We start from the raw sequence: 22,609 nt of genomic DNA, 5'->3' as shown, positions 1-22,609 counted from the left end.
TCTGGAACTCACTCTCTATATAGACCAGGCTGGCCTCGAACTCAGGCTTGCTGCTGCCTTCTGAGGGCTGTGATCAAAGGCGTGCGTTACCACAGCCCGGCTCCTAACTGGCTTCTTATTCTCTGGCTGAAATATTACTTCGTTCAAAGAGTTCCCGAGAAGCTTGCCCTCCCTGGTGGTTTCTCAGCAGATTTCTTGTATGAGCACCAGGAGGGGAGAAACCCGCGTCTGCCCTCTCCCCGGGGCCTGAATGAGTGAACTGGAGTGGATACACGGCTGAGGGACTGTGAGTAGGTGGGAGACCCTCTCCAGGCAGCGTTTCTCCCCGACTCTTCCACCAGTGCCTTCCTCCACCTCCCCCCAGTGCCTGGCTGCCATGTCTTGCCCCAGAAACTGGGAGGCTCATCTCACCTCCCTCCATTCACACCCCAGTCATCTCAGCCACCTACCCACGCAGCACCTCCTCCCAGCCACGCCCTTCGCAACCCCTCCCTGGTGGCCCGGGTGACTTAGCCAGCTCCCTCGCCACCCAGACTCAGTTCCATGCCATGGGGAGTCTGAAACCCTGGGCCAGATACCTGCTCCTGGTTGTGGCCCACCTGCTGGCCCTGAGCCTTGGGGCAGTGGTGCTACAGGCCTTGGAGGGCCCCCCGGCACTCCAGCTCCAGGCCCAGCTCCAGGCTGAGCTGTCTACCTTCCAGGCAGAGCACAGGGCCTGCCTGTCACCTGAGGCACTGGTGGAGCTGCTAGGTGCCGTCCTGAGAGCACAGGCCCATGGAGTCTCCAGCCTGGGCAACGGCTCAGAGGCAAGCAACTGGGATCTGCCCTCAGCTCTGCTGTTCACTGCCAGCATCCTCACCACCACCGGTAGGCCGCCACCACCAGACAACCTAGGAGGAGGCTCTGAGGGCCCTAGAGCGCCGCCCTTCCCCCATCCCAACGCTCCAGACAAAGCCAAGGCTCTATCAGGCCTGACATCACAGCTGGGGCTCCCCTACACCACACACCCCAACTGGTGCCTCCACTTAAGCTGCCAGGAGGGGTGTGGCCTCCCCAGCCCCACCCCTGTGCACTCTGAATCCAGGAGAGAAGCCCAGATCACGTGGGCCTGAAGCCAGGCAAAGAATAGGGCAGGGTGGGAGAGATTCTTGGATGGAGAGATGCTGTAGGAAACGCAGCTTAGCCACCCTCTGAAGAGGGTGAGGAGAGGAAGGACTGATGTGCTCTGAGCCCAGGGTTGATGAAATTCCTGGCTAGGAGAACAGCATGTGCTCAGGCACAGGGAAATAAAAGTCCTAGGGTTTGGTTTGGTTGTGTTGTCCTGCAAATAGTCTAAATACTTGTTCAAGTGAAGTGTGCATTTCTAACTTCTTTTCCGGTTGGCTGGAGCAGAATGGGACCGGGCTCTGGACACATGCCCTCTGGCCCACCCAGTCCTCGCTGCTCTCCTACCTCACCTCTGATTCCTGTGAGTTCTGGGTACAGCCTGTGAACCCCGTTGATCCTGTTCTCCCAGCATGGCCCACTCCCACACCTCTCCTCTCTGCCTCTGACTGCTGTCTCTCGCACACGCTGAAAAAGTTCACCTTTCAGAACTTCTGGTTTTCTTGCTTGGGTCCCCCACTGTAAACCAGGGTCGGGCAGATTTAGATTCAATGTGGCACAAGATATGGCACACGGAAAGATGGCTACCCATGTGGGGAATGACATCAGACGGCACCCCCCGGGGTGTAGATTTGGAAATAGTGGTTAAGAACAGAACTGATCAGCCTCAGGATGGCGATGTCAGGCTAGGAGTGCATCAGTTGGAGAGCCCCTGCCCGGATTGCATGAGGCTCTCTAGGTTCCACCTGAAGTACAGGCAGAGAGGAAGGGCCTGTCAAAGACAACATCAGTTCTAAGTTCTTCCAGCTGCAGAGGCCTAGGGGAATGTCTTCAGGATTACTTTTCCAGAAAAGACAACAGGGACCTGCCCACCATCCATCCCGTCAAAGAGGATCTCAGCCCGAAGCGCTCATGTCATTTGGCTGCCCAAAGGCAGACTTGTGTGGGAGAAGATGGAGAGAAACGTGACCCCCAAAGGCATCCCACTCCAAAGCTCGCTGCCCACCGTTTTCTCTTTTGCAGGCTATGGCCACATGGCCCCACTGTCCGCAGGTGGAAAGGCCTTCTGTGTGGTCTATGCAGCCCTTGGGCTACCAGCCTCCCTAGCACTCCTGGCTGCCCTGCGCCACTGCCTGCTGCCTGTGTTCAGTCGCCCAGGTGCCTGGGTAGCTGCTCGCTGGCGGCTGGCGCCAGCCCAGGCTGCCCTGCTCCAGGCAGCGGCACTGGGCCTCCTGGTGGCCTGTGTGTTTGTGCTTCTGCCGGCGCTGGTGCTGTGGGCTATCCAGGGCGACTGCAGCCTGTTGGAAGCTGTCTACTTCTGCTTCGGCTCACTCAGCACTATCGGCCTAGGGGACTTGCTGCCTGGCCATGGACATGGCCTGCATCCGGCCATTTACCATCTTGGACAGTTTGCCCTTCTTGGTGAGTCCAGAAAAGAGGAGGGTAGAGGAGCCTCGACTACAACTCAGGGAGAGATCCTACCCTAGGGCACCAAGTGGGTGTTGTAGTCCAAAGAATTCTGGGGGCCATGTTGGGAGTTGCAATAGTACTAGGGTGGATCATCACACTGGGAAGTGGATGGGGAGCACTGTGAGCACCCTAAGAGCTGCCCTAACTAGCTCTTCTCCTCAGGTTATTTGCTCCTGGGGCTCCTGGCCATGCTGTTGGCGGTAGAGACCTTCTCAGAGCTGCCACAGGTCCGTGCCATGGTAACATTCTTTGGGCCCACTGGCTCTAGAACAGATGAAGACCAAGATGGCATCCTAGGCCAGGATGAGCTGGCTCTGAGCACCACGCCTCCTGACCCCCCAGCAGTGGAGCAAACCATTCCGGCATCAGCATCAGAACGGACCCCAGCTTGCTAACACACATCCGGTGACAGGGCTCCAGCTCGTTACGCTGGAGGACCTGGAGCAGGAGGCCCGGAGGAGTGCTGGGGAGCACAGCAGGAAGGGATTGTGGGTACCAGAATGTCAGGGGATAATGTTAAATAATTAAATGGGCTGCTTAGCATGCACCAGGAGGCTCTGGGCTCAATCTTCCCACACCGGAAAAAAATTCAATTGTGTGAGTACATGTACAACAATCAAAAAAAAAAAAAATCTACTGTGGTGGGGGAGGATATGGGAGGTGGTGATGTGGGGAGGGGGTGCACTCACATGTGGAGGCATGGAGGTCAAAGGACAAGTTTGTGGATTTGCTTCACTCCTGTTTGCCTTTAGGTGGTTCCAGAGATTGAACTCAGATTCTCAAGCTTGCCCAGCAAATGGTTTTATCCACTGGGCTATCTGAATGACCCATTTCAACTTTTTTTCTTTAGAACAATGTAAACCAGGCTGGCCTTGAATCCACAGAGATCTATCTCCCCAATGCTGGGATTAAAAATATGTGCCTCACCTTTAATCCCAGCACTCGGGAGGCAGAGGCAGGCAGATCTCTGAGTTTGAGCCCAGCCTGGGCCACAAAGCGAATTCCAGGACAGTTACACAGAGATACCCTGTCTTCAAAAAAAAAAAAAAAAAAAAAAAAAACCATAGTCAAAGCTGGTCTTGAACTCCTGATCTTTTTACTACCGCCATCACCCCAAATACTGGATTTATAGGTGTATACCACCACCATGCCCGTGGTTTCAGATTTTCTTTCAAAATGAGTTTTTCCTCTGGCCCTCATCCTTGGAAGGCCGCATCTGTGAACCGCCGAGCTCAGCTGGCCCAGGCTAGAATCACAGAGCCGGCATTATTAGCCTAAGTCCCACCCTCTTCCTTCTATTGAGGTCCTACTGAGAAAGGGCAGGCGCTGGTTTGTCCCAGTCCAACTTTATTGCTCCAGACACAAAAGGGAAGGAGGACGTAGGTGGCAGTCTCCTCGCCATGGCTTTGTAGACACAGGGGAAGAGTTCTGTGCAGCGCCCCTGGAATCCCGGCCACGGCCAAAACATTCACACACACGCAGATAAATAAATACTGCCTGGCGGGCTCAACTGCTCCAGTCCTAGGGTCTGGTCTGCCCTGTTGCTGCCCGTTGAAGGAGCATGGGGCGAGGGGCCTGTCCTCCGCTGTGCAGGCTTGGGGACTGGCGAGGACGGGTCCACGACCAGAGAAAAGAAGGACGAGAACCAGGCAGGAGGCTCAGCTCAACAAGCAGCGTTCCCGTCTGCTCAGCTGCCGGCTCACCTTGCGACGTCTCTGCTCTAGGCCGCGTTCCAGGCGCTCATCTTCCTCTAGAGCGCTGCGGACAAGGGGTCCAAGTCAGTCTCAAAGGTGGCCTTACTTGCAAGCCCTGAGATTCCAGACATGGCATCCCAGGAGTGCGCCCCGGGGCCTCTCCAATTCCCGGAACCTTCCAGGTCCCCGACTCACATGCGCTCCTTCTGATCCAGGTCCCGGACCAGCTCGTCCCTCTGATTCACTAGTGACACCAGCTCCTCCAGCAGGAGTTGTTCTCGGCGCTGCTGCGCGACAGTTTTCTGCCACTCTGAGAGACCAGGAGCCCGCGTCAGGAGGGTGCCCACCCTGGCCCTGTTCCTACCTCCAGCCTCCGCCGTCCCGTTTCCCACCTTCAATGGCCAGCATGGCCCGCAGCTCTCGGCTCAGCAGTTCAAACCTCCGCTCCAAGTCCTGCTCCTCGATGCTGATGGGGGAGGGGCCACGTCAGTCAGTGGGATGGGCAAGCCCAAGGCTGTGACCACTTCATCTCTACCAGTTTCCACGGCGACGGGCTCGGAGAACCCCAGGGCTCTGCCCACTCAGAGAGTGTTCCAGCTGCCCTCGGTCACACTCTAGATCTTTGTCGCTCCTTCCCCGCATCCCACTTTTATACACACGATACCCCAAAAGGATATCTGGATGAAAAAGCAAGCTAACGTTGTTCTGGGGAAGCAGAGCTGCCTCTGGCATGCAGGATGGTAAAGGCAGAGATGGGGAGAGCGGCCTGCCACCCCACTTCAGAGCCTGCTCAGATTTCTCGGAGCCTGTTTTTCTTACTGTAAAGCTAGGGTCGATTTGGAGGGCCTGTTTGCTCACTAAAGAGCTTTTATACAGTAAGTTAGATAAGACAAAACATTAGTAAGATTGCTGAGCAAAATCTTTCCCAAAAGATCTTTGCAGAGAGAAGAAAGACGTGACTAACCCTAAGCAGAGCTAAGATTCATTCTGTCTACGAGGCAGTCCTGAGCTAGCTGGCGGGTGGGCCAGCAGAGGCTCAGAGGGCCTAAGGAGGCCGGACTCACAGCAGCTGCAGCTGGTCCTGCCTCCGGATGAGCGCATTCTTCTTGTTGACCAGGGTGAACCACTCCTCAATCAGCACCTCCTCCTGCAGCCTGTTGGCACCTGAATTAGGCCAGGACAGTCACCAGAGCTGCCTCCTGTCCAGGCAGAGTGGCTGAGGATGGGGAGGGGGCTTCTTCTTTCCCAGTGGCCTCTCAGAAACCCGCGTTACAATGCCTCCAAAGGTTTCCTCCAGCCACCAGAGAGACTGGCTGTGCCTCTCCCACGGTCAGGAGGGCTGCAGGGCTGGGCAGACCTAGGGAGACTGTTGAGGAGTGCACCCCAAAACGCCTGTCCCACCTGACTCCATGAGGCTCCTCAGCTGTTTCTCCACCTCAGCAGCCCGCCCATCTATCTGCCTCTGCTCCTGTTCCAGGGCCTGCAGCTCTGCGTACACATACTGACTCGTGTCCTGGAACCGTTGCTGGGAGTGAAGGGGGAAGACAGGCCAGGGAGCTCATCACAGGCCCTGCTCAGAAAATACCTACCTCAGCAGTCCCACCCAGCTAGCCCTCCTTACCAGGCCAGCCTCTTCCCCTGGGCTGGGGGGTGGCTCCTCGGAAGGAGGGTTCCCACCTGCAGATAGAAACCAGGCTAGGTTCTTCCAGCTAGCAGAAGACCCCAGGAATCCCCAGAAGGATTTGTGATTACCCAGAGCTAAGCTGGGTCACCACCCCATCTCCCAAACCACTCACCGGAAGGCTGCTGGGGGGCTGGGGCTGTGCATGGGCCTGAGTCAAGGCTGGAGTCGGGGTTCGGGCCTTCCTGTGGAAAAAGTCTGCTGAGAGCTGGGATGGGTTTCCAACAGTCCCGATCAGTGCAGATAACCACAGCCTCTCACACACGGGGGAGGGAGGATCCTTAGTCTCAGACACAGCTGCTCCAGCTACTTCTCCAGGGCCAGAAGCACCTCCTCAGGGAAAAGCCTTCCTCAAGGGAAAGCCACGCCTTCACTCCCATCTGAGGCCTGGGCCCACCCACCAAACGCTCCTTCAGAGGCGTCGAGTTGCTAACTATTTTAGGGTAAGTCAGTGGTAAGAGGCTGGGTAAGCCACAGCAGAGGCCTGTCTTCTCCCTTTTTCCCATTCCTTCAAGAGCCCCCTCGGGTGAGTCATCTGGCTCCTGTCACTTAGCCAGTGCCCCTGAAGTGACAGAGAACTAACTGCCTTGCTATCCTGAGTCGGGATCTACCTTCCGGCCAGAAGGGGGCTCCCTCCTACCTGATAGGCTCCCATACCTAGAGACAACAATGCTCTTGACAGAATAAGTTCATCCTGGAAGGACCAAGTCTGGTCCCACTGTGCCCCATTCCCTGTTACTAGGGCCCAATTATTTTTACAAATATTTTAGATTTATTTATTTTATGTGTTTGAGTGTTTTTCCTGCATGTATGTATAGGCAGCATATGGGTGCCCAGTATTTGCAGAGGTCAGAAGAGGGTGTCAGATGGCCTGAAGATCCCTTGGAACTGGAGTTATGAACCACTGTGTGGGTGCTGAGAACCAAACCCAGGTCCTCTGCAAGAGCTTGCTTTTAACCCCTAAGCCTACTGCCCAGCCCCTGGGGCCTAACTTTGAACTCACTTTGACAGCCTGGCTCCTGTCAATACTGCTAGCCCTCTTTCTGGGTCCGAGATGTGGAACCTATCAGAGTTGGCCCACTGCTCACTCCAGTGTGTACCTCTCAGACAAGCCTTCCTGGCTCAGGTGCTATCATGTCTGGACTGGATTAGCTGTGGTGAGGCCAGCCACCATCATGCCCTGCCATTCACCTCACCCTTGAGCAGACAGGTCTTGCCCAAACGGATCTCAGAACAGTCACTCACGGTGAAGCTTTCTCCACACCCCATCTCAGCCCCCAGTCTCACTGCCTCAGGACAGTGGGGAGCTTCAGCCCTTCCCACCAGAGCCCCACCAAGTCACCGCCCTCTGGTCACAGCCATGGACTTTGACTTCCCTAAAAAGCTTCCTTGGTCTGAAAACCATCCTCCATCTTAAGCTGCTCCAAACCCACTGGACCTTCCTGGCCCCGTGGGGACCCCTCTGGCTCCTCAGACTTCCTTGCACACACTCTGCCTCCCTTCCTGGCCCTCGTGTGTCTGGAAGTTTGTCCTGGTCCCCCACTGAGGCAGAGATCACCCCAAGGCTTACTCATGGTAGCTCCAAACCCCACACGCCTCCTCATGCTATTGGCTACTACAGCCTCTCTAACTCACTAGAGATGACCCGTTTGTTTACTTAAGACAGGATCTCGCTATGCATCATCTTTGGCAGGCCTGAAACTCGGTATGTAGACCAGGCTGACCTCAAACTCACAGGGATCCACCTGCCTCTGCCTCCTGAGTGTTGGGATTAAAGGCATGCACCACTACATTTGACCATTGATTTTTAAAGATTTTTACATTTTTTAAAATTTATTTTTATTATTGTTAATTATATATATATGGATGTGTGCCTCTCTGTCTGTGTGTGTGTGTGTGTGTGTGTGTGTGTGTGTGTGTGTGTGAGTGTAGGTGCCTACAGAGGCCAGAGATATCAGATCCCTCTAGAGCAGGAATAAGCCATTGTGGGCCACCTGATGTGGGTACTGGGAACTGAACTTGGGTCCTCTGGATTACTACTATGTTCTCTTAACCACTGAGACATTTTCCCAGTCCTGTTAAAAAAATTTTTAAAGATTTACTTTTGATTGTGTGTATATGTTTGTGTCTGTGTGAGTGTATGCCATGTGTATATGGGCGCTCTCAGAGACCAGAGGCTTTGGATAACCTGGAGATAGAGTCATAGGCTGTTGTGAATTGCCTGTCTTGTGTGCTTGGAACTGAACTTGGGTCCTCCGGAAGACTAATGCTCACTCTTAACCACTGAGCCATCTCTCAAGCCCTGGTTTATTTTATTTTTAAAATCATGTGTATGTGGAAATGTGCATACAAGTGCAGGTACCCCTGGAAGCCAGAAGACGGTGTCAGATCCTCTGACGCTGGAGTTATAGGCAGCTGTGAGCCGCTGGATATGGGTGCTGGGAACCAAACTCAGGTCTTTTGTAAGAACAATTCATGCTCTTAACCCCAGGCAACTCTCCAAGAGACTGACCCTCTAGATAGGCCCGGGGTCCAGCACACCAGGTCCACGACTAAAGGTAATAACTGCTAAGCACTGACATCTCCTGGACCTCGTAAGGCGGCAGTTCGTCTCAAGGACTCCAGAAAGGCGCCTGGGGAACCATTCAGCTCCCATTTTGACACCATACAGTGGTGGCTTCACGTCACTTTGCAAAGGGTTTTCACACTTTTGATACTTATCCTCAGGGCCAAAACACAGAAAGTTTAAGTGGCTGGCCGGGGTGGGGGATGTTATCTGTGTGGAGCCCAGCAGAGGGCGCCAATTAGTAATGCAAGCTCAGAACCCACGTTCACAGCAACAGCACCTCCCTTTGCCTCTTCATCTCTCAACTTCACTATTCCCACCCTTAAAAGGCAGGAATCACGGCTTCCTGTGAGGGGCACCGTGGAAAGCTATGGAATCGTGGGGATGGCCCACCTGGCAGAGTAGGCAGAATCGGGGATGGAGAACACCAAATGTCAGCTGAATTTGTGCTTACTCACACCAGCCCTGGTGGGAATTCCAAAGCTTCTTCCTCATGTCTGACCTAAATTCCTCTTTTTTTACTTTCTTAGATGGGCTGCCCTAGAAGCACCCAGGTTTCTCACGCAGCTGCCTCTACCCCACCTCAGCCTCAAAGTGCCTGACCTCAGCCTACTCCAGGCCTTGGGGAGCTTCCAAGGATGGGGTGAGGCTGAACACCCTCCCAAAACAGTAGGGGCAAAAGTCAGCCAATGAGAGAGCCTCCTCGCGTCTCATGGGTCAAATATCTCTTGTGCAGCAAGGGCAGGAGGAGGGCCTGGCTTGGAAAGACCAGAGGCTGGGACTCGCCCCAGAAGCCTGACTCCTGAGCCTTCCCTCTGTGACTTAAAGAGCCACTGACCTACATTAGCCAGCTGGGCTACAAGTCCCTACCTCTCCCTCCTCCCGCAGGAAATGCCTCTCTGCCTCTCCTTCCCAGCTTCACCAGTCTCTGGACCGCCCCTCAGGGCTCCTGTTCTCAGGCTGGCCTCACTGGCATCTGAGGTGTGAATGCCCTGATGCCCCCTTTTTGCTTGTGTGGGTCTCCTCGCTTGAGACCCATACCTTCCCATCTTCTTCTTCTGTTTTCTCTCATGTTATATTTTTGTTTGTTATGTCTATGTGTGTGTGTTGCATGCTCCTGTGTACATGTGTGTGAGGGTGTGGCTGCCTGTGTGGATGTGTGTGTGGAGGCCAGATAACTGCTGTCTTCCTCTATCACACGCCACCTTGTTTTTTTCTTTTCTTTTCTTTAGATTTATTTATGTATTGAGGGAGGAGGTTGCGGGCCACAGCACAGGTGTGGAAGTCAGAGGACAGCTACTGTGAATGCTTTCTCTCCTTCCACCATGTGGGTCCCAGGGATAGATCTCGGGTGACAAAGACTTTCACCTGAGAAGTCATCGGCCCTCCACCTTGTTTCCTGAGACATCGCCTCTCACTGACCCTCGAGCTCACTAATTAAGTTACACAGGGTGGGCAGCAAGCCTCCTGTCCCCACCTCTCAGTACTGAGATTACGGGCACATGCCATCACACAAGCCGGATTTCTGCAGGCCTTTCACGTGGTGCTGGGGAGCCAAACTGGGGTCCTCGTGTGTTCAGTAAGCTCTTTACCTGCTAAGCCACACACCCCAGCCCTGTCATGCTTTGTTTGGTTTTGAAATGGCTTGAGCTCCTGATTTTTCTGCTTCTACCTCCCAAGTGCTAGGATTACAGGCATCTGCCACCCCGCCAGCATTTTGTTGTGATGTAGTGACATGGGGGTTTGAACCCAGGACCTCTCAGGCAAATGCTCTATCTCTGAGTTATTTCCTTAGTCCTCCCTTTTTCACCAGGGAAAACTGTCCATTGGACCATCACTGGGCGCAGGTGTGCAGCGGCTTCTGCTGCCCCTCTCAGCTGAAAGCCTGTGGCCAGCGTTCATCTCGGGTCCCTAAGCTTCGTGTATGGCCGTCTCTCCTCTAGCACAAGGAAGAGTGCGTGTGTGTGTGTGTGTGCGTGTGCGTGCACGCACATGTGTGTGTGCGTGTGTGTGTGTGTGTGTGTGTGCGCGCGCACGTGTGTGTGTGCGTGTGTGCGTGTGTGCGTGTGTGTGTGTGTGTATGCGTGCGTGTGCGTGTGTGTGTGTGCGCACATGTGTGTGCGCGCGTGTGTGCGCGTGGGCGTGCGTGTGTGTGTGTGTGTGCGCACATGTGTGTGTGCGCGTGTGTGTGCGCGTGTGCGTGCGTGTGTGTGTGCGTGTGTGCGCGTGTGCGTGCATGTGTGTGTATGCGTGCGTGTGCACGTGTGTGTGTGCATGCGTGTGCGTGTGTGTGTGTGTGTGTGTATGCGTGCGTGCGTGTGTGTGTGTGTGTGTGTGTGTGTGTGTGTGTGTGAGATAGGACCTGAGACAAACGGGTGGAGACACTCTCTCAGGCAAGAAGTCCCCCCTCCTATCTCCCATTAAGCCTCGGGTTAAAAATTCAAGCCAGAGATCTCCAGGCTGGGAGGAGCCACAGGGGCCACTAGAGAACAGTATCTCTTCCTCTTGCTATGGGTCAGGTGGTTGCTAAGTGACACCCAAGGCCACCCACAGAGAAAGAAAAGGCCCAAAGAGCAGGGGCTGAACTTGGAGCCTTCTGGGAACTTCCTGCTACAGCCCGTGTTTCTACAAACTGAGTACCAAATGTTAGAAACCACACACACACACACACACACACACACACACACACACACAACTGGCGGTCTAGGTGTTCTGTGGGCTTTGTCCCCCCCACAGGGTGCTCAGTACCACACCAGAGGACCCTTCCACAGCACCAGGGTCCATCTGATCGAAGTGGATGCATCCCAGCATTCAGCGCGAAGTGACCTCTCTGAAGTTGCCACTCCTGCACCAGCCCTGACGTTGGCACCATTCAGGACCCTTCTCTGAAAGCCCCCTACTATCCTAAGCTGCAGCAGGGTTGGGGTACTCACCACAGCCCCAGCTCCTGCAGGTCCTGCGCCGACTGCGGCCCCAGAGTCCGGGTCGTCCACGGAAAAGGAATTGCTATTCCGTAGCCTGGATCGTCTCTTCTTTAGCAAATCAGCGTCACGCACGTGGGAGAAAGAGCCATGTGCTCGGGGTGGGGGTACCGGCCCGGCCTCCCCATTGACCGAGGACCGTCTCAGTCTCACACCACTCATACCACCTGGTGCCCCCACTCCGTTTACCAACCCCTCTGTGGGGGCCACCGGGGACGTGGATGACCGGGCTCTGGGGCCGTCGGAGGGCGCCTCTGGGGGAATTGCTTCCTGGGTAGCCTCGGCCTCTCCATCCTTGGAGGCGCAGGCCAGGTCCATGTCCCTAGAGGTCACCTTTGGTGCCGCCCCAGCCCCGCGGTTCACAGCCTCCTTGGGCTCTGTGGGCGCTTCAGCCCCATGCTCCCGTAGCCGCTGCGCCAGGTTGCCTGCATCCAGACCGTCGGGCAGGCTCGGCTGGGCGTTGCCCACACGGTAAGTGCCAGAGCCACCACCGCCTTCCAGCTGTACCAGCTGCAGCTCCTGCCCAGTGCAGAAGGCTCGGATCTGGCACAGGTACGTCATGACGATGAGCTTGTCAGGTACAGACAGAAGAACCATGTCAGCTGGCTCCAACAAGCGAGACACACCCAGGGCAGCGAAGCCATCAAAAGCCTAGAAAGGGTGCGCTCTGGTCAGAAGCAGCAGCGATCCAGCAACGCTCCAGATCCAAGCCAGCCTAGGGGGTCCCTGAGACTCCAGAGCCAGGATTTGCTTAGCAACGCCTTCACCCTCCTGCAGAGGATAATCTGGCAACGAGGCCCGCCTTCACTGTTACCTAGCAACTGCACATCGCCCACCCAGTTCTCAAAGGATGAGTTTTGGCAAGAAACTCTCTAGGGAAAATATGCCTTTAAAATTAAAAACACCAAAACAAATCTAGGGCAAACAAGCAATTTGGTAACCAAAAAGATTTTAAAGTTTCCAAAAAGCCAGTCCAGGGTCCTGCACCTTGGCTCTCCAGTTCTCAGCAGCGGCCTGATCTCTAGCTAGACCCTCTCCTGAGCCGCGGCTGATCTCCAGCTAGACCCTTTCCTGAGCCGCGGCTGATCTCCAGCTAGACCCTCTCCTGAGCCGCGGCTGATCTCCAGCTCGACCCTCTCCTGAGCCGCGGCTGATCTCCAGCTCGACCCTCTCCTGAGCCGCGGCTGATCTCCAGCTCGACCCTCTCCTGAGCCGCGGCTGATCTCCAGCTCGACCCTCTCCTGAGCCGCGGCTGATCTCCAGCTCGACCCTCTCCTGAGCCGCGGCTGATCTCCAGCTAGACCCTTTCCTGAGCTGTGGCTGATCTCCAGCTAGACCCTCTCCTGATCCGCGGTTGATCTCCAGCTAGACCCTCTCCTGAGCCGTGGCTGATCTCCAGCTAGACCCTTTCCTGAGCCGCGGTTGATCTCCAGCTCGACCCTTTCCTGAGCCGCGGCTGCCCGCATCTCACCTGCTTGTTGTTCTGTTTGATGTCAAGGGGGTCAAGGGAGAGGTAGTCACTGCAGAGAGAGAGAGCTGGTCAGCATGGACGGCGCTGGTATGCCCGCAGGCTTACTCTCCACCGTCCCGTGTCCCCGGCTGCTCACATCTTGTCCGGGTAGAATCGATGTAAAATAGCACAGAAGGCCAGGCCGTTGCGCCAGGATGTGGTGAAATTGGTGATGCAGACACCACGGTAGCCCTTGGTGACCTCTTGACACCACTCCAGCAGGGACTGGCTGGAGCTGACCGGGGTAGGTGGTGCCTGGGAACACAAGGGTAGATTCAGAGTTTGTATTCTGATGACTTGTGTCCTCTGCCCTTTGGGGAAGTTCAGGCCTGGCATGAAACCACCCCGGTTCTGAGTTTGCAAGGATCACCAGAGACCACTGGCCAGAGCATTAGGTTTCCAGCTTGGGGTAAGGACGTTATCTGCCAAGGTCACCTAAAAGGTCAGTGGTGCCCAGGCAAGGTCAGAGATCACCAGCAGCCACATCTCAAAGTCAGCCCAGAAAATCAGCTTAAGGATATCCAGCTCCATGCAGCCTAGCAGGGTGAAAGGGCGAGGGCATCCTGAGGGAGGAGGGAGGAGGGAGGGGGAGGAGGGAGAGGGGGAGGGAGGAGGGAGGAGGGAGGAGGGACCTTCTTGAAGCTGAATCCCCTCCCCTCCCAAAACCACATCTCGGTCCAACAGGTGGGTCCATGCAGAGTCACTTTTCACTCAGCCCCAGGTTAGTGGAAGAAGCAGACTGGCCATCAGCGGCCCCCATCCCTACCTGGCTGCCCGGCAGCCTCCTGTCCTCTTCAGGCTCCTCTGGGGAAGAGGCCCCCGAGGGCCTGGGTACCCCAGCCCCTGCCCCACTGGCCACCTGTGCCTTAGTCAGGCTGGCCCCTTCGAGGCTTTCGTCAGCTTCTTGTCCCTTCACGGTTCCCAAGACCCCAGATTCTGCTTCCTGGGCCTCAAAAATATCAAATTTATTCTCTGAAGACTCAGACCCCTCCCTCTCTGCTTCCTGGGGCCCCAAGGTCCAAGACTTGGCCTCTACTATCCCTAAAACTTTCGCTTCTGTCTCTTGTCCCCTGGACACCTCGGCTGCTACCCCCTCAGCCCCAGAAACTCTTTGGTTAGTCACTGCGACTCTTAAGGTCTCACACTTGAGAGCTCCCCAAGCTCCAGGCCCCTGGACCTCCAAAGTGTCAGTCTTTGCCTCCTCAGACTCCAAAACTATACTTTCTGCGCACTGGGCCCTCAGTACCTCAGCCTCTGCTGTTCCAGCCTCTGGTCTGGAGACCCCAGAATCCCTTGCTTCTATTTCTTGGGCCCTGTCTATCTCAGCCTCTGTTTTCCGGGTTTCCAGCATCTCAGCTTCTGCTATCTCAGCCTCCGTTCCCAGAAGCCCCGACCCCCTTACTTCCATCTCTTGGGCCTCCAGAATCTCAGACTTCACTGTCCCAGCCTCTAACTCTGGGGTCTCCAAACCTCCTATTTCTGCCTTCTGGGTCCCAAATAACTCAGCATCCACTGTTTCTGTCTCTACCTCTGGGATCTCCCAAATCTCCACTTCTGTCTCCTGGGCCACCAAGATCTCAGACTCTTCCATCTTAGCTTCCCTCCCTGGATCTCCTGAACCCTCAGATGCTATTTTCTGGGTCCCCCCTTCAGGCTCTGCCCCTCCAACTTCTGTCTGTGATATCCCAGGGCCTCCCAGCTCGGTCTTCTGGGCCCCTGAGATCCTAGATTCTGTTATCTCAGCCACTATTCTCAGTGCAGCCACAGAAGCCCCAGGTAGCTCCTTGGCCTCCAGTATCTCAACCTCTTCGGCTTCTCTCTCTGGGACATCTGAAGAGCCAGCCCCGGTTTCCAAGACCCTGGCTCCCTCGGTTCCTATTTCTAGCACCTCAAAAGTCCCAGCTGCTGTCTCTGGAGCCTCTGAGATCTTGGCTTCTGCTGGCCCAGTGTCTACCTCCAGAATCCCCAAGTCTCCATTATCTGTCTCCAGGGACCCTTCAATCTCAGATTCTGGTTTCTCAGCTTCTACCCAAAGTACTCTGTGTCCTGCTGATATCTCCTGGGTCCCCAGGACGCCATTTTCTGCTGTCTGTATCACTGAAACACCTGAACCCCCCACCTCTGCCTCCTGGGTCCCTACTATGCTAGATTGTATCTGTGGGCGCCCTGGACCCTCAAATGCTACTTTGTGGATCCCCAATATCTCAGTTACTGCTGTTTCGGTCTCTGTCCTTGGAATACTCCAAGCCTCCTCCACCTCTGTCTCCCGCATTCCCAATATATCAGACTTTGCCATCTCTGCCTCTGCCACCTTTGGAGCCTCTGAACCCTTGGCTGCGACCTTCTGGGTCTCCAGTATTCCAGCTCCTGCCTCCCCAGCCTCTGTCTTTGGGGTCCCCAGTATCTCAGCCTCTATCTCCAGTACACCAGTGCCCCAATCTGCTATCTCCTGGGCTTCCAATATCTTAGTTTCTGCTGTCACTGTCTTGGTACCTAGAACTGTAGGACCCCCAACTGTTTTCTGAACCCCAAATTCCTTAGACTCCCTTATCTCAGCCCCTGTCCTCAGCATCCCCAGAACCCCAATCTCTTCATCCTGGGTCCTCAATACCTCAGACTGTGCCGTTCCAGTAGCCTCTGACTCCAGGGCCTCTGATTTTGCTGCTTCTGACTCTTGGGCCTCCAATATTTCAGATCCTGATGTGCCAGTCTCTATTTCTTGAAACTCAGGTCTCCCAACATCTGTATTTGGTGTCCCTGTCACCTTCCAAGGTACCCACTCAGCCTCTGTTTCCAGAACCCTTGGCTCCCTAACTTCTGCCTCCTGGGCCCTCAGATCTCCAGAGACTCCCCCCTGGCCAACACAGGGGACTTCCTGAAAGCTGCCCACCCGGGTCCCAGTGCTTGCTGCTCCAGCAAAGGGGCCCTGCTCCAGGCCTGTCCCCCCAATAACAGGGGCTCTGTCCCTGACCTCTGTGCTTTCTCTCTCCTGGTCTGCAGGCCTGGCACCCCTAAGGGGCCCGAGATGCCCTTCAGGCTCAGCTGGAGGTTGGTTCGGGTCACTGGGAGCCTCTTCCTGGGTCCGTACCCCCATCCTCCTCTGAGCACTCCTAGGAGGAGCCTCGGGAGTTTCCCCGGGTCTTGCCTTAGGCCCCAGGCCTGCAGCCTCTGGTCCCTCCATGGCTGTACGTTGTACCTTTGACTTCTGCTCAGCTGCTACTTGATGAAGTTTGGAACTCTCTTCAGCCTCTCCAGCTGTGATGCATGGCTCCTTAGTGTTCTTCTCTCTGTTTCCTGCCCCGCTAGCCTCTGGCCTGTCCCCAGTGTCGCCCTCTTCCACTTCAGATCTTTCTCCTCCTAAAACCTCCCTGGAGCCTCTGCCCTCAGTGTCTGGTTCTGGCTTGGCTCCACGGGCCTCTGTCCCTTCCTGAGAGCTTATCTGGACCTGGGTCTCCCCAGAAGAACCCATTCCTGTTGGAGGATCCTCTGAGGTACTGGGGTCCTCATCCCCACTGTAGGGGACTGGGGACCGGGATACATCAGAGCCTTTCCGGAGCCGAGGGGCTGGGGTGGGGACCATGTCCTGGCCTGGCTGCCTGGTGGACCTGAGGAAAAAAGCAGGAACAAGTGTTGTGGCGGCAGCCTCCTGTTGAGACTCAGACACAGCTCTACACCACCCTTGAGAATGTTAGCGCCTTAGAGAGGAGGGTGGAGACCGGGTGGTGTGCATCTGCTTCTGACAGCAACAGAGCTGGTTCCTTACCTTGTCTCTGGTGGGGACTGTGGGGGCCTTGGGGTTTCAGGCCCCACCTGGCCCCCGGCTATAACAGCTGGTTCTGACCCCTGGCCCCGGGAGGCCCTGGCCGGGGGCGCAGGGGCACTCACAGGGGCAGGGCTGGTATCTTCAGCACTAAAGGATGTGGCAGCTGGGGAGAAAGGGAGAGGATGCTGAGGGCGCTGCATTGTGACATAGGTCCAGTCCCCAACTCCAGTCTCAGGCCAAGTCTCACCTGCCTGCTGGGGCCGGGTGTGGCCTTCATCATCTTCTTCACAGAGTGTCTTCAGCTCTCGAGAAGGATCTGAAGGCGGATCCATTGGAGGGGTATAGTCAGGCCAAGGCAGGACTCTACCGTTTGAACCCCACCATGACCCCCAACTAGAATTCAGGGCCTACCTGGGAAACGCCCCAGTCTCAGGGCACAGCCCCGGCCTTGGAGAAGAGGGAGGCCCGCAGATGCAGAAAGAGAAAGAGTGAGAAAGAACCACAAAAATGAAGGCTAAAAGGCTTCAAGGAGGAGAAGGGAGGGAGAGCAGAGGGAGGAAGGAAGACCAGGGGGAGGAAGAGACTGGACAGAGCCCACACTTCATAGGACCCAGCTTCTCAGGCCTGATAGGAACCAAATGGGCATCCACACCGGGATGAGATGGCCCGGAACATGAGGAGGTATTGGAGACCCATTCTACAGGACTCTGCTCAAGACTGACGAACCCACAGGACCAAGAACAAGCTTGGAAAATCAGAGCAGCTGGACAGGTTGGAGGTGCTGTGATGAGGACCTCTCTCTGGGTAAGCACAAGCCGGCCCTGCCCCAGAACACCCAACACGTGATCCATCTTAGGTCTTAGCAGTCTCCACCCGTAGATAACCGTGAGCCCACCTGACTGGGAGCCTCGCGCCCGGACCTCAGGGGCCCCAGGGCCATTAGCTTCATCCTCGTCACTCTCAGCAAAGTCATCCAAGTTGCCCACGTCACTGGGCTTCACACTCATGAGGCTGGCCAGACTCTGCATGTCATCATCCCTGTGGGTTTGGAGTCAGGGGTGAGGGCTGGGGTCAGAGAGCACCAGTCGGGGCCTGGGAGGACAGGTGAAGACTTACGTGGCGCGGCCCTCACGCAGCAGCACCCCAGAAAGAGTGACGCTCAGCTCAGCGTGCACTACCTTCACAGATTTGGGCTTCAGTCGTAGACGAAGTGGAACCTGAGCAGGCACAGGCCCTGCATGACGAGCCAGGTCCACATCAACCGTGGCCAGGACCTTCCGCTGTCCCTTGGATTCCTGTGGGTGGGGGTAGGCCAACGGCAGAAGAAGTATCAGTGCTGTCCTGAGGTCCCTGAGACTGCAAGTCCAACCTACCCAGACACTCACGTTTTCAATGATAAAAGTCCATTCTTTGGCTTCATACTGGTCCACGTGCGGGTCCTGGAGAGGGGAGCGCTGGTGAGCACAGGGTTTCAAGGAGGGCAATGCCAGAAGAACAGTCTGCACTGGGTTGGGGCAGGGCCGTCACACCTGCTGCTCCCTGCTGGAATGCGCTTTGGCTTCTCTGAGTGTGCATATGTGGCACTGGACTGAACCCCAAAGCCATGCATGCTCTACACCTGAGCTCCAGCCAGCCCTGTACTCTGACTCTTTTCTTTTTCTTTGTAAAATGATTATTTACTTTGATTTTGTGTGTATGGGTGTTTTGCCGGCATTTATGTCTCTGCACCGTGTGTGTGTGTGTGTGTGTGTGTGTGTGTGTGTGTGTGTGTGTGCAATGCCCCTATAGGACAGAAGAGGGCGTTGGATCCCCTGGAACTGGAGTTGCGGATGGTTGTGAGCCACCATGTGTGGGCTGGGAATGGAACCAGGTTCTTTGGAAGAACAGCCAGTGCTCTTAACTGCTGAGCCAGCTCTTCAGTCCTTGTGCCCTGGCTTCTGATCCCAGGTGACTTCCTTACTACAGGTTGGGTAAATGCTGCCCCCACCCCCCAACAAGAAGGCCTCTCCAGCCACTTGCAAGAAACCTACAAAATTCCTGGTCCCAACACTTGGTTCTTTCCTGTGGGTGAAGAGCACACCAGTGGGGTCACATACTCCGCATTGCTAGTCTATGCCCAAGCTCTAGAGACTCACCCTGTACAAGGTCACAGAGATGTCCACGTTCTCAGGGACCATCCACACCACAGTGCCACGGTATGGGTTCTGGATGCCGGGCTGCCAGCTGTGGGCCTGCAAGAGGCAGTAGGGGTCCTCGCCTGAGTCTCAACTCTTCCCCCATCACCCTCAGGCCCTTATCTCCTTCACCTCATCTTCCTTTCTCCCTGCAGACGCGGAGATGACATGAACCTGATTACACTCTCCCATCCACTCCCATCTACCTCCCCCTCGGCCCTTCCTCCAACATGGAGTCCCAGCTGCCCATCTTTTTCACCTTGGAGCAGATACGTCGGTTCCGCCGCGTCCATACCACTACCAACTTGTCTGGCTGCCTGGAAGAGAGGCAAGAGCTGCTTGACCAGGCCCCATCTAGCTTCCCCATTTTCTCTTCCTCCTCTCCTAGCTCCCTGGGGTCTCTCCTGGTCCCCTTCCCAAGGAGAGGGCATGGGCAGCTTCTTATCTGGGGTCACAGGTTGTAGGGTGGGGCTGCCCGGGCAGGGAGGGGCAGGGACCGAAGGGCAAAGGCCTGGACAGTGGAGATTGGGGCATCATGGCCCAGCAGGGCCTTTGAAAAAGAGTGACAGACAGGAAGAGTCACACACATGTGTGCTCACACAGGAACATGGGAAGACGAAGACTTGGCGGTAAAGGAGTCCATTTATTCACAAATAATGTGGACTACCTCTGGGGCCCAGCTTGTTCTGAGGGCAAAGTAAAGGAGGGAGAAGACAGACTCAGTGGCTGAGGCAAGACCCCCGGGGACTGAGGCAAGACCCCCGGGGGCTGAGGCAAGACCCTTTGAGGTAGAAGGAAGATAGGAGAAAAGTATAGACAAAAAGGAAAATAAGCCTAGCTTGGTGGTGCAGATCCTTAATGCCAGCCCTTGGGAGGCAGATGGAGGCAGGTCTGAGTTCAAGGGCAGCCTGGTCTATACAGCAAGTCCCAAGCCAGCAGGGGCTACATGGTGAGACCCTGTCTCAAAAAAAAAAAAAAAAAAAAGAAAAGAAAAGAAAAGAAAAAAGTATGTGTATGTGTGTGTGTGTGTGTGTGTATAAGAAAATAAATTAGTAACGACCTTTACGGGCTGTGAAAGAGCCTGCCTGCTGTCTCTTTGAGCAGAGGCCGGAGTGGAGGAGGTGGTTTTGATCTTCAGAGGAGGCTCCAGCTGGAGGAACCAGCCACGTACAGGGTCTGAGGCTGGGGAGTGGCCGAGACAGAGTGAGGTCAAAGGGAGGGGTGAGGCCAGAGAAGCACAGGGTTAGCCAGGCACGAGACACCCCCACACCGAGGGTCCGCTGCACTCCGGGGCATTGGCTGGCCTGAGGAGGGTCAGGCAGGACTCCTACATCCTCAAATCCGGATCCACTGACCATCGCTCTGAAGGGCCGGTGACAGTGGAGCCCAGGGGAAGTCTGAGGAGACTTCAGGCAAGCTGAAGAGCAGCACGTGGTGGAGACTCGGGAGAGGCCGAGACAAGCAAGGACAGCCGCACAGAGCTAGTCCCTGACAAGGTGCTGACTCGTGCCTGGGCCTCGGGGACGGGGCCTCTTTGGGTTCGAGTCTAACCACTGCCCAGGAGGGTGGGCTTGGTGCAGGAAAGGGCGAGGTGAGGGCAGCCTGAGAACCTTCCCTGCTTGTTTCCAGCCCCATGCCTGGATGCGTAGGTCTGCCCAACTCACGGCCTCTCTGGAGGCTGAGACAGGACAAGCGGCTTGCTCTTAACCCTTGAGGTTTCTGAGACAGAGAAATGGGCCAGATAAGGTCACACAGCTGAGTCTCGAGTCCTCTGACCCAGAAGTAGGCAAACCAGCCCCAAACCACAGGCAATGGCCCAGCAAGGCCTTCCCAGAAAAGGGAAACAGCAGGGGTGCCTAGGGAGGGTGTGGCCTGCTTGGGCAGCCTGACTCAGGACAGGCACGCCTTCCTGGGAAGCTATGACCTAGGCAGGGGCAGCTTCCTGTCCTGGGCTCCTGGCTAAGAAATCCAGCAGGCCTTAGCCATTGCTGCTTGTGACTCAGCCCACTGACACTGTCTGTACCCTCTGTCTCCTCACCAGCACCATGCCCAGCGTCCCTTTGGCCTCACCCAGAATGCTGGAGCAGGAACCAGAGGCCAGAGTTCAAGTGCCAGCTCTGCTGTGTTCCCTCAACTAGCTCCCATTCTCCCTCAGCCTTGACTGCATAGGGGGCCTCCCAGGAGGCCTAGCGTGTTCAAGAGAGTAATGGCGGCTGCCCCAAGGACCCCAGCCTCTGCTCATGCCCCTCCCTTTAAACCCCTTGGTTCCGGCCTACCCCTGCTCTTCCCCCTTGGGACTCTATATTTAGCCCCGCCTGGCCAGTGAGGCCCCCACAGCTGTCCTAATCCAGCCAGGGGAAGCTGACACCAGCGAGCACATATATTTAGGGTGTGACGCAGGGACCTGGGCAGCTGCCCCGTGGGGGCATGTGAGCCAGATGCCCCCAGGGCCCTTTGACAGCCCAAGACAAGGCCTGCACTCCCTGCGAATTGGCCCCTCACCCTGCCACCGTTCCCTCGACAGATCCTCTCCTCCCGGACCCACCAACCCCTAGGACCTCGGGCCCCTTTAAGCCTCTCCCCGCCTCCCCCTTCATCCCTCCAAGCTCAGTTTCCCCTTTTAAGGACATTGTGGAAACATCTTCAGCCTCTGGGGCCCACTCCGGCTGAAGGGGGAGGGCGGAAAAAGAGAAGGCCACCTCTTCCCTCTGAACTGGACTGAGATCCATGAAGTCTGTCCCCAGCCTTGGCCACCTGGAGACCTCAAAACTTGTTCCGTTTTCCACTGCCACCCTGCACCGCTCTTGGCTCGAGGAACGAAGCCTCCTCCCTCAGCCCTGACCACAGCTGATTTAAATGTGAGCACAGATTCTTCTCCTGCCTCTGAGTCTTGCCTCAACAAGGCTCTCCGCACCTCTCAACTCCTGGGGTCCCCCAAGCTGCAAGACACACCTAGGACGAAGAACCCCTTTAGCGGTCTGACTTGGAACGATTTTCTCAGGCTCAAACAGGTCAAGCTAAATGGAGTCCCACATCAGTCTTGGGGGGACCCCCTCAGGCCTCCCTTCTACTCACCATTTCTTGGTACACTCCAACACCAGCTCATGGTAACAAGCCACAAACTGGAACTTGGCGGCCCGCTTGCCCACTCGCTGCAGGCGCTTCCACACCGAAGTCATGGCCCTAGCGGCTCTTGCTGCCCACTTCTCAGGCTCGGGGATCCCGCTTGCTCGCCACTGCTGGTCCTGAGAGGCTCCCCATGGTCTCTGGGCGCCCTTTCTGCTACGCCCGTCCTGTCCGCCCCGTCCGTGCAGAGGTGTCTGGAATTTGGGTCTAGGCCGTGCTCGCTGGGGCGGCCGCTGGGGTCCGCCGGGTGGGCTGGCTGAGTTTGCGGGGCAGTCCCGGCGCGTCGAACGCTGGTCGGAGCTCCGAGCTGCGAGCGAGCGAGCGCGCCGTTTCCTGGAGCCGCACCCCCGTCTGAAGGCGGGCGGGGCTGCAGCGCGGGGCGGGGCGGGGCGACCTTGCTTCCGGGACCTAGCGTCGCGACCCGGGCATCGACACCCGGCTTGGGGGTGGAGGGAAGGCGTCCCGACCGCAAAGCGGGCCTGGTGGGCGCCCGCGGGCCGGATAGGGTGGTGGTGGGGAAACGTGTGCGCTCCAAGAGTT

General features: G+C 56.3%; 2 protein-coding genes across 15 annotated transcripts; one reads left to right on the top strand and one right to left on the bottom strand.

Moving 5' to 3' along the window:
- The first annotated feature begins 493 nt into the window (after positions 1–493).
- Kcnk7 (potassium two pore domain channel subfamily K member 7) lies at positions 494–3,121 on the top strand. Its single transcript, XM_028855947.2, has 3 exons — positions 494–867; positions 2,128–2,526; positions 2,737–3,121. Exons 1-3 carry the CDS (start codon positions 549–551, stop codon positions 2,967–2,969), a joined length of 951 nt encoding a protein of 316 aa, XP_028711780.1. The 5' UTR covers positions 494–548; the 3' UTR covers positions 2,970–3,121.
- A 780-nt stretch (positions 3,122–3,901) lies between these two features.
- Positions 3,902–22,429, bottom strand: Ehbp1l1 (EH domain binding protein 1 like 1). 14 transcript variants are annotated; one of them, XM_028855873.2, is made up of 21 exons: positions 22,019–22,429; positions 19,203–19,260; positions 18,905–19,000; positions 18,155–18,208; positions 17,886–18,064; positions 17,665–17,807; positions 17,181–17,216; positions 17,017–17,085; positions 16,770–16,932; positions 15,618–16,611; positions 13,773–13,955; positions 13,104–13,261; positions 12,968–13,016; positions 11,449–12,147; positions 6,065–6,134; positions 5,890–5,945; positions 5,670–5,793; positions 5,333–5,432; positions 4,661–4,734; positions 4,464–4,578; positions 3,902–4,332 (listed from the first exon to the last, which is right to left on the bottom strand). In XM_028855873.2, exons 1-21 carry the CDS (start codon positions 22,120–22,122, stop codon positions 4,233–4,235), a joined length of 3,624 nt encoding a protein of 1,207 aa, XP_028711706.1. In that variant the 5' UTR covers positions 22,123–22,429; the 3' UTR covers positions 3,902–4,232. The 14 variants fall into 14 exon arrangements, with proteins under 14 accessions (XP_028711706.1, XP_028711707.1, XP_028711709.1 ...); XM_028855874.2 differs by having other exon boundaries at positions 13,773–13,949; XM_028855876.2 differs by having other exon boundaries at positions 16,203–16,611; positions 22,019–22,428.
- Between the last annotated feature and the right edge of the window lie 180 nt (positions 22,430–22,609).

Source organism: Peromyscus leucopus, chromosome 1 (genome assembly GCF_004664715.2).
Source record: "Peromyscus leucopus breed LL Stock chromosome 1, UCI_PerLeu_2.1, whole genome shotgun sequence".
Lineage (NCBI taxonomy): Eukaryota > Metazoa > Chordata > Mammalia > Rodentia > Cricetidae > Peromyscus > Peromyscus leucopus.
The sequence above is the reverse complement of the archived record's forward strand: the minus strand, read 5'-3'. Positions and strand labels throughout refer to the sequence as shown.